This window comes from Dromiciops gliroides, chromosome 3 (assembly GCF_019393635.1).
Source record: "Dromiciops gliroides isolate mDroGli1 chromosome 3, mDroGli1.pri, whole genome shotgun sequence".
In the NCBI taxonomy this organism is placed as follows: Eukaryota; Metazoa; Chordata; class Mammalia; order Microbiotheria; family Microbiotheriidae; genus Dromiciops; species Dromiciops gliroides.
The window spans coordinates 350072305-350088621 of record NC_057863.1 but is presented as its reverse complement, the minus strand read 5'-3'; the positions used below and the strand labels follow the sequence as shown (position 1 = coordinate 350088621).

At 39.4% G+C, this 16317-nt stretch overlaps 1 protein-coding gene across 1 annotated transcript in view; it reads right to left on the bottom strand.

Moving 5' to 3' along the window:
• The window catches only part of CLSTN2 (calsyntenin 2), a 983983-nt gene that overhangs the window by 229689 nt on the left and 737977 nt on the right, over positions 1-16317 (bottom strand). Inside the window, exon 3 of the mRNA XM_043992716.1 lies at positions 474-669. Within this exon, the coding sequence (XP_043848651.1) occupies positions 474-669 (196 nt within the window). The remainder of the gene's footprint in view (positions 1-473; positions 670-16317) is intronic.

Here is a 16317-nt window from a genome sequence, read left to right as displayed (position 1 = left end):
AAACAATGTCTACTGAGTTTTCATGATGCATTTTTAGCAGATCTTTCCCAGTAGGTGAACCAAGAAAGAAATTTCTTATAGAATAAGATTTCTTTTACTTCACCAGTAGAAAACATTACCAAAATCTTTGGAGCAAATACCAAAGAACAAGTGAAACTGGGAAGGTATGGGCATACATTGGGTATTTGTAAATAAAGTAATTCTTTTTTTTGTTTGTTTTTGTTTTGTTTTGTTTTGTTTTGTTTTTTGCAGGGCATTGAGGGTTAAGTGACTTTCCCAATGTTGTAAAGTCATTCTTCTAAAATGAAAGGTAGCCCCCAAATAAGTTATCATTTTTAGAGGCTATGAAATTCTGTATTCATTTCCTTTCTATTTACTAAGCACCAAAGCAGTCCTTCAACCTGAACTTTTATCAGCACCTGCAATAGTCATGGCTTTGATTCAGGGAGAGGGGAATTGTTTTTGTGACTCACTTGTGAGATTTCTTCCAGTTGGTTTCGTGAGGTCCCGCCCCACAGTCATAGGCCTGGATGATGAATGTATACTCCTTCTGGAGTTCACAGTCAATTGGGCTTTTTGCTCGGAGCCGACCTTCTCCGGATGTCTTGTTTAGCACTACGGCTTCAAAGGGCATTTCTTGACCATGGATTTTAAAAGCACAAATTTCACCTGCAAGGTTTAAAAAAACAACACTGGGTAGTATGAGCTGAAAATCTTCTGACAGATGACCATTTTTGGCAACTGACCATACTTATAAACTCAAAACATTCAGAATTTCTTAATGGGCCAGTACAAATGGGTACATTCTCTTAAAAACAGTATTATTTTAATTAAGAGCATAGAATCTTAGCTGGATCTTAAAAACATCTCATCTTGACCACTGATTTTATAGAAATCAAGGAAACTGAGACCCACGGAGGGTCAGAAACTTGAGCCCTATGAAGAGAGGCAATGTGGGAAGAAATATGAGAAATGAATGTAGTTTTCAAATTCATCTATATTGGGGATATTTTGTATGTCTGGCATCCGAACAGGCAGAATTTTCCTATCTATGAACATAAGCCCCAACCCCTAGTTTTATCTCCTTTCCCCCCTAAAGTATTTTCCCCATCTACCCTTCTATCTCCTGCTTTTGAATCAGACAGTAGTTAGATTTGCATTATATCCTTTGGGCCAGTAAGGGAGGGCCATGAGTCACAATGAGTTCCTGTCTCTGTACTAACCAATCTTCTAGTAGCCTAGAAAATGTGGAATCATAGATTTCCAGTTGGAAGAGAAGTTGGGGGCCCTCTGCTTCAACCTCTTCATTTTACAGATGAAGAAAGGAAAGCCCAAGGATATCACATGACTTTCCCAAGGTTGTGAGCAGCAAAGGCAAGATATGAGCCTAGGTCCTGTTTCCTGGATCAAGCTGCTTTCCTCAATACCATAGTGCCTCCTTAGCTTTTTCAGTCCCAATGCTCTGTTTCATTAAGAACTTTACACACACATTGTTGTTAAATAGGTGAATTCCCCCTTCTCAGCATGATTTATGTTTAGCTTAAGTAATTTTCCCTGTGGAAATACTAAAGTAGTGAGAACGTTTTTTTCATTATACATCAATTAACCAGACAACAGATCTTTCTTGAGCAACTTTTACAGGGAAGGCACTAATAATAATAATGGTACTTTCCTACCCTTTGAGGCAGGTCTTACAAGTGTTATCCCCTCGAAATGGAGGCACAGGGAAGCTAAGTGGATTGCTCATGGTCACGTAGCTAGCATGTAGTTGAAACAAGAAGAGCAGCTAGGTGGCAAAGAAGATAGAGTACCAGGTCAAGAAGACTCTTCTTTCTGAGTTAAAATCCAGCCTTAGCACTTACTAGCTTTGTGACCCTGGGCAAGTCACTTAACCCTGTTTGCCTCAGTTTTCTCATTTGTAAAATGAGATGGAGAAGGAAATGACAAACCACTCCAGTATGTTGGCCAAGAAAGCCCCAAATGGGGCCACAGTCAGATATGACTTTAAAAAAATGACTGAACAACAATAAGCTGAAGGAAGAACTCTCATCTCCTGATTCTAGGTACAACATGTGTTCCATTAGGCAACACTACTTATCCAAAAAAGAAAGGAAACCAATATAATACACAGTCCCCACCCACATATAGTTGGCAATCTAAAAGCACAGAGTTGTTTTTTATTTTTGTTTTTGTTTGTTTGTTTGCGGGGCTATGGGGGTTAAGTGACTTGCCCAGTCTTACACAGCTAGTAAGTGTCAAATGTCTGAGGCCGGGTTTGAATTCAGGTCCTCCTGAATCCAGGGCCGGTGCTTTATCCACTGTGCCACATAGCTGCCCCCAAAGCACAGAGTTTTAGAGCTGGTGTATGTTCAATCCCTCATTCTTCAGATGAGGAAATCCATGCCCAAGATTATCTAGTGAGTTGTGGCATCATGGCAGGAATCCAGATTTCCTGATGCTTAAGTGGGTGCCTACATAACATAAGGTAGGCACTTTTATTTTCATTCATTCTTCTCCCAGTTTCTGTTACTATGTCCTGGATTTGGAGTCAGGGGATTGGCCGGGGTTGGGCGGGGGTGGGGGTGGGGGGGAAGTAAATCCTGGCTCTGCCACTTGCTATCTGTGTTATCTTAGGAAAGTCATTTACCTTCATCTGTAAATCAAGGAGCTCAACTAGACTGACCTCAAAAGTCCTTTCAAATTTTCATCTGTAACCATATGATTGCCACAAAATATACCCAACAATAGCCCACCTTTTGCAGACTTAAATTGCCTCTGTTCCACTAAAATTAGAAAAGATTGGGATTACTGAAGGAGGGGGATTCTAGCCATGGGAATGGCCTCCGCCACCCTTGATATGACACTTCTTTAGAATTTGAAAGAATGTGAACTACAAGAATATTTCCTAAACGGAGCTATTTACAAATACATGGAACAGATGCTCAACGGCAACAGAACCCCACACCTGGGATGATCTATCCTGATTTACCACTCACTGAGGGAAATAATTCCCCACTTAACATTAACAGCAGCTTTCCTGTGGTCTTTACCAACAATGTTTCCAAAGATAGGCAATCAATAGCAATTTCAACATCAGACTTTTGTTTTTATTATTCCATTGATCCACAGTCTGATTATGAGCAATATGTTTTTACACCATCAGACTCTGGTACTTTCTCAAAGGCACCTCATTGCGAAATGGACAAGACAGAATGCTTATAAGACAAGCCCAAATGAGAAGGCTGTTTTCAATTAAGTCTCTTATCCCTCCAGACTATTCTACATTTCTCTATTATCATCTTGGTACAACAATGTCTTTAGGGGTTCAGGAAAACTGTATTCAGGGAGATAAAAGAGTTTAATCTGATCCACGAGTTTAATTTCTCCCATGAATTTAGTTTGGGATGAAGTAATGAACTTCTAAAGTGCTTGACTTGTGCTTCCCTTCCCAGGATCAATGGCAGCTTGTGAATATGACTAATGAATGTGTCCATACTGATTCTGTGGGATTCTTAGAAATGCAAGAGTCACAATGATTCCCAGATCAATCACTCTATGTCTCTTTCATGAGCTAAGTTAAAATGAAAAAGATATGGGTAATTTTCAGATAGAAATACCTAGTCATAACTAAAGTATTCTCAATTCTGAAATAGGAAGAAAGAAAAATGAGGAGGGAGGAAGAGAAATAGAAAGAGAAAGGGGAGGAAAAGAAAAGGTGGGAGAAGGCAGAAGAAGAGAGACTGGAGGAAAGACATACACAAGGAAGAATCAGAGTTCTTTTAAGAATCAGAATCACAGAGGCAACTGGGTGGCACAGTGGATAAAGCACCAGCCCTGGATTCAGGAGGACCCGAGTTCAAATTTGGCCTCAGACACTTGACACTCACTAGCTGTGTGACCCTGGGCAAGTCACTTAACCCCAATTGCCTCACCAAAAAAAAAAAAGAATCAGAATCACAAAATCTGGGACTTGGAAGGGATGTCAGAGATGAGAGACCAACCCGTGAAACCCAGGGAGTTTTATTGACCTTCTTTATCCCTACTTTATCTCTCATCATGGAGATAGAGTTCCCAGGTATCAGGTTTATCACCCTTAATACAGACAGTTGGACTCTTCTGTACCTAGCTCAGAACTTTTAAAATTGAGTGTATGGGTTGGCAGCAGACTGATGACAAGCTGGGTGGTACCCGGGGGACCACGGCACTGACCTTCCAAATATGTAGCACTTCACAAATGTGAAGTGGCACTGAAGCTGTAAGGATGAGAACCCATTAGCAGATAATGGAGAGTTTATTATATTCTTGTTCCTGTGGAACAGAAATATTTGTAATTATGTCCCTTTCACTGTCTGAAACATATTTTATGTGGGTCAGTGGCAGTTTCAAGCTTTAATCACCAATAATTATGCTTCTACTCAAGGACCATGCACCCATACAAAGGGGTTTGTGCATAAACAGCTTTTCTTGTGCACCAAGTTTTTCCTGTTATTGAGGACCGGTGATTGCATCTTCTGCATTTACATAATACACATCTGCAGGTGTTGAGGAAATAGGAAGTCATGTCAGCTGGTCATATTACAGCAGGTACCCGAGCCTAGTCTATGATGTGCTGAAATATGGCTCATGCAAGAATTTCTTCTCAAGATTTGTGAGGTCCACTTGGATGAGAGTGGATGATCTGTTTTCTGCTCCATGCCTTTTCTTACCAGACACAAACTGGGAAATGCTGAAGCTTTTCTCTGGTTAAAGACCCATAGGGCTCAGTAAATGATATTTTAAAACTCTACTCAGATAGGTCTGCTTATAAGCCTGTAATTTGTAGTCACTTTAAGTATCAGGAAATGGGGAAGGGCAAATGCTAATCCTGTACGTACAAGTATCTTATTAGAAAGAAAACTATGTCTAGAAATGCAAATTGAAACTAAAATTCAAAATTAAGATCAATGTTGGAAAAAATATACTATATATTTTTTTGGTGAGGCAATTGGGGTTAAGTGACTTGCCCAGGGTCACACAGCTAGTAAGTATTAAGTATCTGAGGTCGGATTTGAACTCAGGTCCTCCTGACTCCAGGGCTGGTGCTCTATCCACTGCAGCACCTAGCTGCCCCTGTATATTTAAAAAACAAACAAACAAATAAACAAATAAATAAAAACAACACTTGTTTTTAAGCCCTACTTTTATTTTAAAAAACACCTTAAACTCTTTGAAAGTAGAAAGCTATAGGGCATATGCATAAACACTATCCAATTCAGCTTCCTTCAGATATTTTACTCACTCCTAGCAACACAGCTGCATCTATAATATCTTGTCTTGATCAGAAACCTATAAAAGCAAGCAGTCTGTCTGCTTGTTAGCCACTGATCAAAGCAAAATATGGAGTTCTTTTTGAATGAAAGGCATTTCCCCAGTGCCCCACACCAGGACCAAAATAACCCTCTTGTGGGCCTATTATATTCCTCTGAACTCATTACAATATTTTCTTTTTAAAGCAATAGGAAAAATTCAATTCTTCCCACCAACCCCCAGCTAACACCCCCACAAAGAGAAGCTGCATTATTTTGGAAGTAGTATGTTTAGATAGACTACCTCTCAATACTAGTATTTCTAAGAATGAGAATTAAGTATTTTTTGAACCAATTATGTGCAAGGCACTGTACTCGTTGCTATGGAAGAGAAAAAGATAAATAAGACATGGTCTCTGCTTCCAAAGAGCTTATGACCTAATTCACACATATAAGCAATACAGAATCACCATTAGGATTTAGTTTGCATATCTGTCTTGGGGGAATATGGCATATCTAGCATCACTCTTGAAGATTTAAATTGTTAGGTGTCAAAGAAAAAAATGGTTAGGTATCCATTGGGGACATAAGAATTTTATGGCTTTTGTGGGGGCATTGTCTCCTAATTCCTGAGTTTATATATTGCAAGGAGACAGTAATTGGTTCCACACTTCAGCTCCATAGAAGATCCCTTATTGAGAGAGTATAAATAAAGTATAATTACATCATAACCTTAGAGCTAGAAGGGTCCTGAAAGATAATTTAATTCACCCCCTTCATTTTACAGATGAGGAAACTGAGTCTTGACTTGCCTAAGATCACGTACATTATAAAGCAGATGAAATTTGAACTAAATCCAAATCTGGGAAGAACCAGTGAACCTGAGCTTTGCCTCTGGCAGTGTAGGGGGATGGAAAGAAGCAGTCTGGGGGCAGCTAGGTGGTGCAGTGGATAAAGGACTGGTCCTGAATTCAGGAGGACCTGAGTTCAAATCCTGCCTGAGACACTTGACACTTACTAGCTGTGTGACCTTGGGCAGGTTACTTAACCCTCACTGCCCCACCAAGAAAGAACGAAAGGAAGGAAGGAAGGAAGGAAAGAAGGGAGGAAGGGAGGGAGGAAGGGAGGGAGGGAGGGAGGGAGGGAAGGAGGGAGGAAGGGAAGGAGGGAGGAAGGGAGGGAGGGAGGGAGGGAGGGAGGGAGGGAGGAAGGAAGGAAGGAAGGAAGGAAGGAAGGAAGGAAGGAAGGAAGGAAGGAAGGAAGGAAGGAAGGAAGGAAGGAAGGAAGGAAGGAAGGAAGGAAGGAAGGAGCAGTGCTATATGCTCCTCTCCCTAATGTAATTTTAGAAGATTTTTAAAAACTAAAAATAGGAGCCATCAGAGGCCAAAGCAAGGAGCATGGCAAGAGCTCTTAGTGATGCAGAGAATACATGGAGCTGTCCAAATGCTGAATAGGCAAGACAGATTTTTTTATGGAGAGGAAACTCTAAGAAAGGGGTTCATGAACCACTTTGTCAGTCTGGTGATTCCTACCAACGCCCTCTCAGAGTAACACTCTGTTGCCTAAATTAACAATGGAAGGAAATCCTAAATTCCAGTTAAAGCTTAGTGAAAATGATGATGAAAATTTTTCCCACCCATGTTCAGAGACCTGAAATCTGTCCACAGACCTGACCCAACTTCTATTTTAGAAGCATAGTTTCTGCTGTTACTTTTGCTTCTCCTGGGAGTAGATGATAGGAACCAGTGTCTCTGAGTACAGAAGGCAAGAATGTTAGGCTAGCTGAAAGTTGGTGGGAGACATTGCAGATTATTTTTGTAATCCCAAATTGACTAACCCTTGAGATAGTTTGTGTTTTGTAAATGGAAGAGGAGTAAGTGCACTTATTGTCCACCTTAATATTACAGGTAGAGGTAGAGATTGTTTTCCCATTATGTTAATCACTGAGGACAAGGAATAATAATAGTCCCCCATTAGAAAAATCTGGGGTAAAGAGGACCAGAGAAATTCTGAATAGGAATTCAAGCCAGTTATAATGACAGAATTCAAATTTAGTTCTTTGATTCCCATGAGGAATGTATATCAAGAAAAAATTAGTGGTATAGTCAGTGCTAGAGGAGATCAAGGGAGGGAGGGATCATTGTGAGTCTGATTAAAGATGGCTTCAGAGAATAGATGCGATTTGAATTGGGATTTGAAAAAGAATTACATATGCTGGGTGGTAATAAAAATCTAATAGAAGAACTACTAGGCTAGGAGACACAGGTCTTGAAGTTAGTTCTAGACTCTTTTTTATGAGCTTGAAGAAGACATGCTGTTCTTTAGTTTTCCTAGTTACAGAGTAGGCATGAAAATTTGAGCCATTTTCTCCCACTGTAGAAGGCTTTCCCTGGTTTGAAGTTAGACATTTAGTAGGTTACATACAGTATCCTTAACATGACTGCAGTTGGTGATGGAATCATTTTCTTGGGAATGGAAATGGGAAGGCTCCTACCCTCCTACCTGGTGCAATTCAGACAAATGATACCTTGATGAATCTAACTACAAGTCTCATCATTGTTTATTTTCTTAGTAGTGGTACCTACAGAATCTAGACACTACAAGCAATAGATTTAGATCGAAAGAGATACTTGTAAATGCCAGGCATGTAGTAAGACCTTATCATCAATAGAAAGGAGAGTTTGGATTGAACACAATAGTTGCTATACCATACAACCTACTGCCAACCAGCCTTTCCCCTGTACATACTTAAGAGAACCAGTCTGACGAGACTTCGGAAGCCATAAAGTCCCATGCAAGACTATTAACAAATCGTTCTCACAATACTGCTGAGAGGGAGTCACCTAGATTCTACCTCAGAGCCCTTAGTGAGAAGGAACCCACTCCTTCCAAAGGAAGCTCATCCCACTTTTGATCCCACTTGCTTCATTGTTAAAGATTATATTTTATTATAATAAACCATAAATCTGTGCCTCTCCACAACTTCCAAACATTTTTCCACATTTGCTCTTCTTTTCCATATGACTACCATTTGAATATGCAAAGATGTGTTCTCTAAGTCCTATTCTCCTGGATAAACAACTATATTTCCTTCAATTGATCCTCTTATTTCCCATTTTTCAATCTTCTAATCATCTCATTTACCCTTCCATTGACACACTCCAGCTGCTCGATATCCTTTTGAAAATAAGATGGCCACAAATGAGCACAATCCTTCAGATATTGTCTAATCAGGACAGAAGATATAAAATAGTTACCATCTTCATTCTAGACACTGTGTTTCTAAATAATGCAGCCCAAGATAACATTAAAATTTTTTTGGTCTGTTCACACTTCACTGTTAAATCATATTGCCTTTTAAATCTACTAAAACTCCCAGATTTTTCTCATTGTTCCATAGATATTTCCCCCATTCAGTACCTATGAAACTTTTTTTAAGATCAATTGTAGTATAAACATGCACACACACACACACACACACACACACACACACACACACACACCATCCTAACAGTTACATCCCATTGTTCTGGCCTGTTGTGATCAACTTATTTTCATCAAATGTTCTTTCTTACCATCATGTTCCCTTGCATCCAAGGATAGGTTTCTTTATATACAATATCAAATTCATCTTCATAATTCTCCTTTCTGTTTTCTGGAATATTAAATACCCTGGTGGAAATACTAGTGCAATCAATTGTTCTCACAGTGCTTGGATCATCCCTGTGTTGTACATGGTACCATCCATACTCTTAGCCCAATGGTACCCCAATCTCCGAATATTTAGTCTATAAGTATAACCAAAAATATTTGTAGACTTATATAATATTTTACTTAGAAGGGATTTTGTAGATCACGTTTTAGCTCCCATCATTTTACAGATAAGGAAAATCAGAATCAGCATGGTTAAGGGATTTGAGTTAAAGTAAGTCTAATTCTCCTTTGGTTATTCACAAGCCCATACCATATAACAAGGTAAAAGAAATATAGGTCTAAATCCTTCCAGGGCCATCTAAATGAGATGTACAGAACCACATTGACTGAATCCTTGGGGCATGTTGATTTTTCTGGGATCTTTGAGACATGTATGCCTTAGAGTATCAGCCTCAGCTGAACAGAGATTGTGCCTAGGAGATCTGGCATTCAAATATGGACTTTGGGAGGATGTTTATAATTCTGAAGCCTGACCTATTTGAGTTAGTGTACTAAGAGGGCTAACAAATCCCAAGGGAATAGCTTATAAGTTTTTTTTTTTTGGTGCAGTTTCAATGGGTATACATTCAATTCATTTTGAAATTTTGAAGAATTTATCATGTGCAAGACCCAATATCACCTGGCTATCTGTTGTCTATTCTTGAAAGGAGAAAGTTATCATGGGATCCTTTATTCATTCATTCCAAATCCCAGTGGTGGCTTTGTCAGTGAAAAGAAGGGGGACAGATATGGAAAAACATATAGGAGCATTTATATAGCACTTTAAGGCATGCAAAGTGCTTTACAAATATTATCTCATTTTATCCTCAAAACAACACGAGGTGTTATTGATATTATTATCCCTATTTTGCAGATAAGGAAACTGAGGCAGACAGAGGCAAAGTGACTTACATAGGGCTACACAGCTAAGTGTCTGAGACTTGATTTGAAATCCAGGTCTTCCTGATGTTAGGTCCAATACTCACTCTATTCACTGTGACACCTAGCTTCCTATAAGATATTAGATTTAGTGTTGGAAGGGAGCTAGAAATTATAGGGTTCAATGCCTTAATTTTATGAATGAGGAAAATGAGGCCAAGACTAGTTAAGTGGCTTGCCTAGGGTCACTACTAGCATCCAAGTTTACACTACAGTAACCTATGGTTACAACTAAAAAAATGGTGGGAGTTCAAACCAGTCTTCCTGAATTCAAGTAAAGCAATCTATCCACTATACCATGCTGCCTTTCATTACAGGAGGAAAACAAATGGATATTTCTTGATTGAATAAGATACCAGTGAAATTAAATTTATAACCTCCTTGGTCCTTTAGCTACCTATAAAGGGAAAGTAGACCCTTAAGGAAATATAAACACTCCCTGAAAGATGAAACTGCTGGGGCTGGATGATGAACAACATTGATGTGGGGGTCAAAGATTACCATTCATAGTCATGTCCAATTCTCAAAACAAATAAATTGTAGCCAGTATCTCTCCTTCTTCTGTCCTCAAAGAACAATTTGTTTATATATCTCCAATGTACTTCTCATGGTTCATTTTGAAATTACAGACACTTGTGTATCTGTTGTAGCATCCTACTATACTGTAATCAAAGAGACTATTCAATTTGCTTTCTTCTCCTAATACTTAGCACAGTGCTTACGCATAACAGGCCTTTAATAAATGGGTTTTTTGTTTGTTTTGTTTTAGTGAGGCAATTGGGGTTAAGTGACTTGCCCAGGGTCACACAGCTAGTAAGTGTTAAGTGTCTGAGGCTGGATTTGACCTCAGGTCCTCCTGACTCCAGGGCCGGTACTCTATCCACTGCACCACCTAGCTGCCCCTAATAAGTGGTTTTTTTAAATTGAATTTGTTATGTATTTGGAGAAACTTGGTTCAGCATGATGCATAGGGAATTTATTTAAAGGGAAGCCTAATATTTGGGAAATAATAATTTAATTTATATTATTTAGTACTTCATCTCCCCTCTTAAAATTTCAGAGGACGTACTGTCAGAAATACATAACAGAACAAGCTGAAGTGGAAGACACATTGATGTTACTTGCTTTCATTAATTTTTGGTAGTATGAATAAATATCTATATGCACATAAATGCATACCCCTACCTACCCCAAACTCAGCATAGCCAAGTAATAAATAAGGAAGAAGAGTTTATCCTAAAATAAGCTTGTGTCTAAGCCTTGATTTGTTTGGATAATCCATACCGGCCCCTACACCAGGGCTTCTTAACCTGGAGTCCAAGGATAGATTTCAGGGGGTCTAAGAATTTGTTTTAAAGAATATTTTGCTAATGATTTCAATATAATTTGTTTCCTATGTATTTAATTTTATGCATTAAAAAACCTTATTCTGAGAAGGGATTCTTAGGCTTCACCAAACTGACGAAGGGACCCATGACATAAAAAAGGTTAAAAATTCCTGGACTAGACTAAACAGAAAAAAAAAAGTATTAACACAACCCACAAAAAGATGTAACCAAGGAGTGAATGCCAGACAGCTCACCAAGAGCCAGAGAGTAGTTCTGAAGTTTACCAGTTATGAAGAGATACCCCATGGCTAAGTGGTATACATGGAAGGTGGGACTGAGAATTTGACTGACAACACATTCCCTAGTCCTTACTGTTAAGTAGGCCCAGATACTGGGGAGAGCACCCCCTCCTGTCACAATAAACGCTTCAAGGTTTATAAAGCAATAACTCTGTGAAGTGGAGATGGGGAAATCAAGGCGCTGAAAGGGAGAGTGCTTAGTCCATGGCCATGCAAAGTTGGTAAATGTGAGAGGCTGGATTCAAATACAGGTCTTTTGGCTCTAAGTTCTGCAGTCCTTCCACTATATCATGCTATAGAATGGTTGAAGACAGACCTTTATCACTGAAATGTCAATATGTCCCTCATTAAAGAACATGGACAAATGTAATCAGGGCTGGTATTAAGATGTAGAGAAAGAATTCCACATCAGTTGGTAATATTTCAAATGAGGCTCTGGCTATTGAATGTGTTTCACAGATTCCTGAAAATGGTTTCAGCTGCCAAAATCCCTTCCCTTAGTGATTTATAACCTTTCTTTGACAGAGGAGTCATTTTCTCCTGACCCTCTATTCTGGATGTGAAGGTGTAGAGCATATTTTTCAGGGGTTAGCTCATCTTGAGGACAAGTCTTTCACTCTGAGCCACCCTGGAAGCATGAGGGGGGAATCTCTTCCTGCAAGTGACTTTGTTTGGTTAAGCCCGTGTTGCTCTTCAAAATCAGCTCTTTGTCTGCTAGTTCCATTAGCAGTTCCAGGGGTCTGCCCAGCATCAATTTAATTCTTTATTGTTAAAAGGTAGATTTATCAGGGGGCAGCTAGGTGGCACAGTGGATAGAGCACTGGCCCTGGATTCAGGAGGACCTGAGTTCAAATCCAGCCTCAGACACTTGACACTCACTAGCTGTGTGACCCTGGTCAAATCACTTAACCCTCATTTTCCCACAATAAACAACAAAAACAAAACAAAACGAAACGAAATGAAAGAAAAAAAAAAAGGTCAATTTATCAGATGTATCCATAGAGGGTATCATCAAATGTGAACCAACTTGATTTATGAAAACCTATATTTACAAAATAGATAAACGAAGGCATTATTTTAGTTCAGTCCAATTTAATTTGATGTCCACTTATTGTGTGCCTACTGTACGCATAGGTTTATTTTAGGGTCTGTAACATAGGTAAAATTAAACCGTTTTCTCTGTCCTTAAGGAGTGTATTGTCTAGTTAAAGAAACCAAAAATACACTCATGGGGCAGCTAGATGGCGCAGTGGATGGAGCGCTGGCCCTGGATTCAGGAGGACCTGAGTTCAGATCCGGCCTCAGACACTTAACACTTACTAGCTGTGTGACCCTGGGCAAGTCACTTAACCCCAATTGCCTTACTAAAAAAAAAAAATTAAAAAAAAAAAGAAAAAAAACACACTCGTGAAATAAATGAAGTTTTGGATGAGTAAGGCTTTATTTTTTTTAAGAATGCAGATTATAGGGGCAGCTAGGTGACACAGTGGATAAAGCACTGGCCCTGGATTCAGGAGGATCTGAGTTCAAATTCAGCCTCAGACACTTGACAGTAGCTGTGAGACCTTGGGCAAGTCACTTAACCCTCATTGCCCTGCAAAAAAAGAAAAAGAATAAAGAGAAAAAAGGAAAAGAAAAAAGAATGTAGATTATAGAATTAAGAATAGGATAAAATCTTAAAGAATAATTAGTCTAATCTTTTCATTTTACAGAACAGCAAAATGAGGCGCAGAGTGAGAAAATGATGGCAGAGCTGGTTTACAACCCTGGTCTTATATCCCTAATTGTTCTATCTACTATACCATGCAAGCTTAGAGGACAATGAGGGGGGAGGGGCACTGTTCTGAAAGAAACAGAAGGTGAATTTTAGATTCTGATGCAGGAAATATAGTTGGGCAGGTAGCACCAGAGTAGAAATTGAAACTTGAGATGAGGATCTGGTGTTTGATCTGATAGCAGTAATAAAGTATATCAGTATAACAGCAACAGAGTGAGGGATGATTTAAGAGTAATGAATTTGATTTTGAGGTTCAGGATGGACTAGAAAGGGAAGATGATATTTCAAAATGGCGGGGCTTTGGAAATTATTTATACAGGTTGGGTGTGCCTAGATGAGCTATTACACTTTCTGGTGAACACCATTGGACCTTCACATTCACCAAGTTCTATCACACTTGGTGCTCATATGTTTGTGCCCTCCTCTCCTTTGTAATGGCACAGAATAACAAGGGGAAGGAGTAGAAGAATCTCATGGAGGGCTGAGTGCCAGAGATAACTCTAGAAGCTCCCATCTCTACAGTATCTGAGATAAAGAGGATATCTGGGTAGGAAAAGTGTTGGTAGTTCTAGTCTCCTCTTTGAACCAATCAGTACAAGGCAACTGATAATTTTAGGGGATAAATGCAGGAGTAGAAGCTAAGTAAGGTTCATGGGAGTTACACAAAGGTACAGTTAGGATGCCCTGGGGTCTCTGGAGATTTTCTTCTTATGTTTCTATGTGCACAGACATGCACACACAGCCAGTCATCAGTCCCTTGGGATAGTCAGCTGGGAACACATGATGAATGAACATGTCCCTTTGGGTTGCTGCTTGTCTAGCTCTGTGATGATGAGACTGTATTGATACAGAATGTAGGCACAGGTCACATAATAAGGGAGAGAGGTAAACAACAATGAGCTGTGTCTTAGCTTTAGTTTCTGAGTTGCATATCTGACTGTACTAATAACTAGGATCATTCCTCCATCCCAGGTTATGAGACTTTCCTTATTTAAACACCAGGCTGTGGCAGCCAGTAAATAAAGAGGAGGCACCATAAAGAGAACAGCTCAATTCTGCCTTCAACACCATCTCTGATTGGTGTGGATGTGGTTTAATAGAAACATCCTTTACCCTGCTATAACTGACACCTAAAAAGTATCCTTCACAGAGTCCACTGGAACAGACTGGAATTTGGGGGCATTTGATCAGAAAATCCCAAACACATACATTTTGTCACTTATATATCACTTAAGGGATATTGACAACAACTTCAAGTAGACTTTTTTTTTTGTTTTTTGTTTTTTTGTTTGTTTGTTTGTTTGCTTGCTTGTTTTTGCGGGGCAGTGGGGGTTAAGTGACTTGCCCAAGGTCACACAGCTAGTAAGTGTCAAGTGTCTGAGGCCGGATTTGAACTCAGGAACTCCTGAATCCAGGGCAGGTGCTTTATCCACTGGGCCACCTAGCCGCCCCCTCAAGTAGACTTTTAAAAAGAACCCTCAGATATTGCAATCGTGTGCATACACACATGCATATGTATAATATTTGCACATGTATATGTATGTATACACAAACATACACATAGCTGTGTGCCCTTATGTTAGTCATTACCCTTTTTCATCTTGAATTCCTTCATATTTAAAAAGCAATAATATTTATACAACTTAGCTTAAAATTTTAAATGAGACAATAGACTCTGGATTCTAGATTCCTGATTCTATTATTCTATATTTCCTTGGGCAAATCACTTACCCTCTCTGGGACTCAGTATCCTCATCTGTAAAATGACTAAATGCTTTCAGAGGTCATATATATGTTCACACACAATATGATAAAACAAAATTTATAAACAGGTTACATTAGAGCAGGAATGTTCCTTAACCGAAGTATTCCCCCCTCAGCTCCTTTAAAGTACTAAGATCTTAGAGTTTATTTGAAGTAGGATGTGACTTTCCATAAATGTGACATAAACAGAACTTTAAACAGCCAGAGATACTCCATCAAACACAGTTCTTGATGGCACAGTAGTAGGGTCACCCTTTGCTGGGAATGTTTTTTCTCAATGCTGCCTCATCATACCCAGAAATCTCAGGAGGATGGAGAACTGTTAACCCATTCTGGCCCTGTAGATATCAAACAATGTCCTGAAAGGTCTGGAACTAGCAGACAAAGAGCTGATTTTGAAGAGCAACACGGGCTTAACCAAACAAAGTCACATGCAGGAAGAGATTTCTTAAGCCAAGGAGAAAAAGCCCGGCTTGGTCAGGAATAAAAAGGATAAAAATGAATCAATATGATTGCCCAGGGAATGTACTCAGCAGCCATCCCCTAAATGACCTAATGAAACCTAAGCTCTAAAGGGAAGGTGGTGTGGGTACAGCAAAGCTTTTAAGTGGGCTATATTTCCTTCCCAAGGAAGGAAGCCAAGCCTGGCAGCAATGTCTATGCAGCCACTAGTCTTCTCTGCTCAGTAGTAGGTAGCTTTTTCAGTTAGCATCTCTATTTTCTGGGTATTGAAGGCTATCAGCTTTGTGAGGTGAGGGGATGCTGCCTGTTCCAGGATAACCCAAATGTGGCTCTGAAGAAATTAAATGGTATTAGTTATATTATGCCCAGACAATTCTAAAGACACCATTGTCACCAATAACGAGTTCCTTTATAATGGCTCTACAATTTTATTTCTACTTCCTAAGCCCCCCAAATTGAAAATGACAAAAAGAGAAAGGGGCGGGGGAGAGAAAAGGAGAGTGGGAGGAAGAGGTACAAAGAGAGAGTGTGTAAGAGTGAGCACAGAAGGGCCATCTCCATGAATTCATGAACAAGTCAGAGGTTTGATTGCTAGTGCTGTTTACAATTCTGAACACAGGAGAAAAATCAAGTCCCTCCATTAATTCTCATATTGCAGTGCTAGATCACCAAGATGACTAGCAAGTTCATCTTGGCACCTAGCACTTTAAAATTTTTATACCCATGATCATTGTACTTGCTTCTGATTAATATCTAACAGAGTATTAATG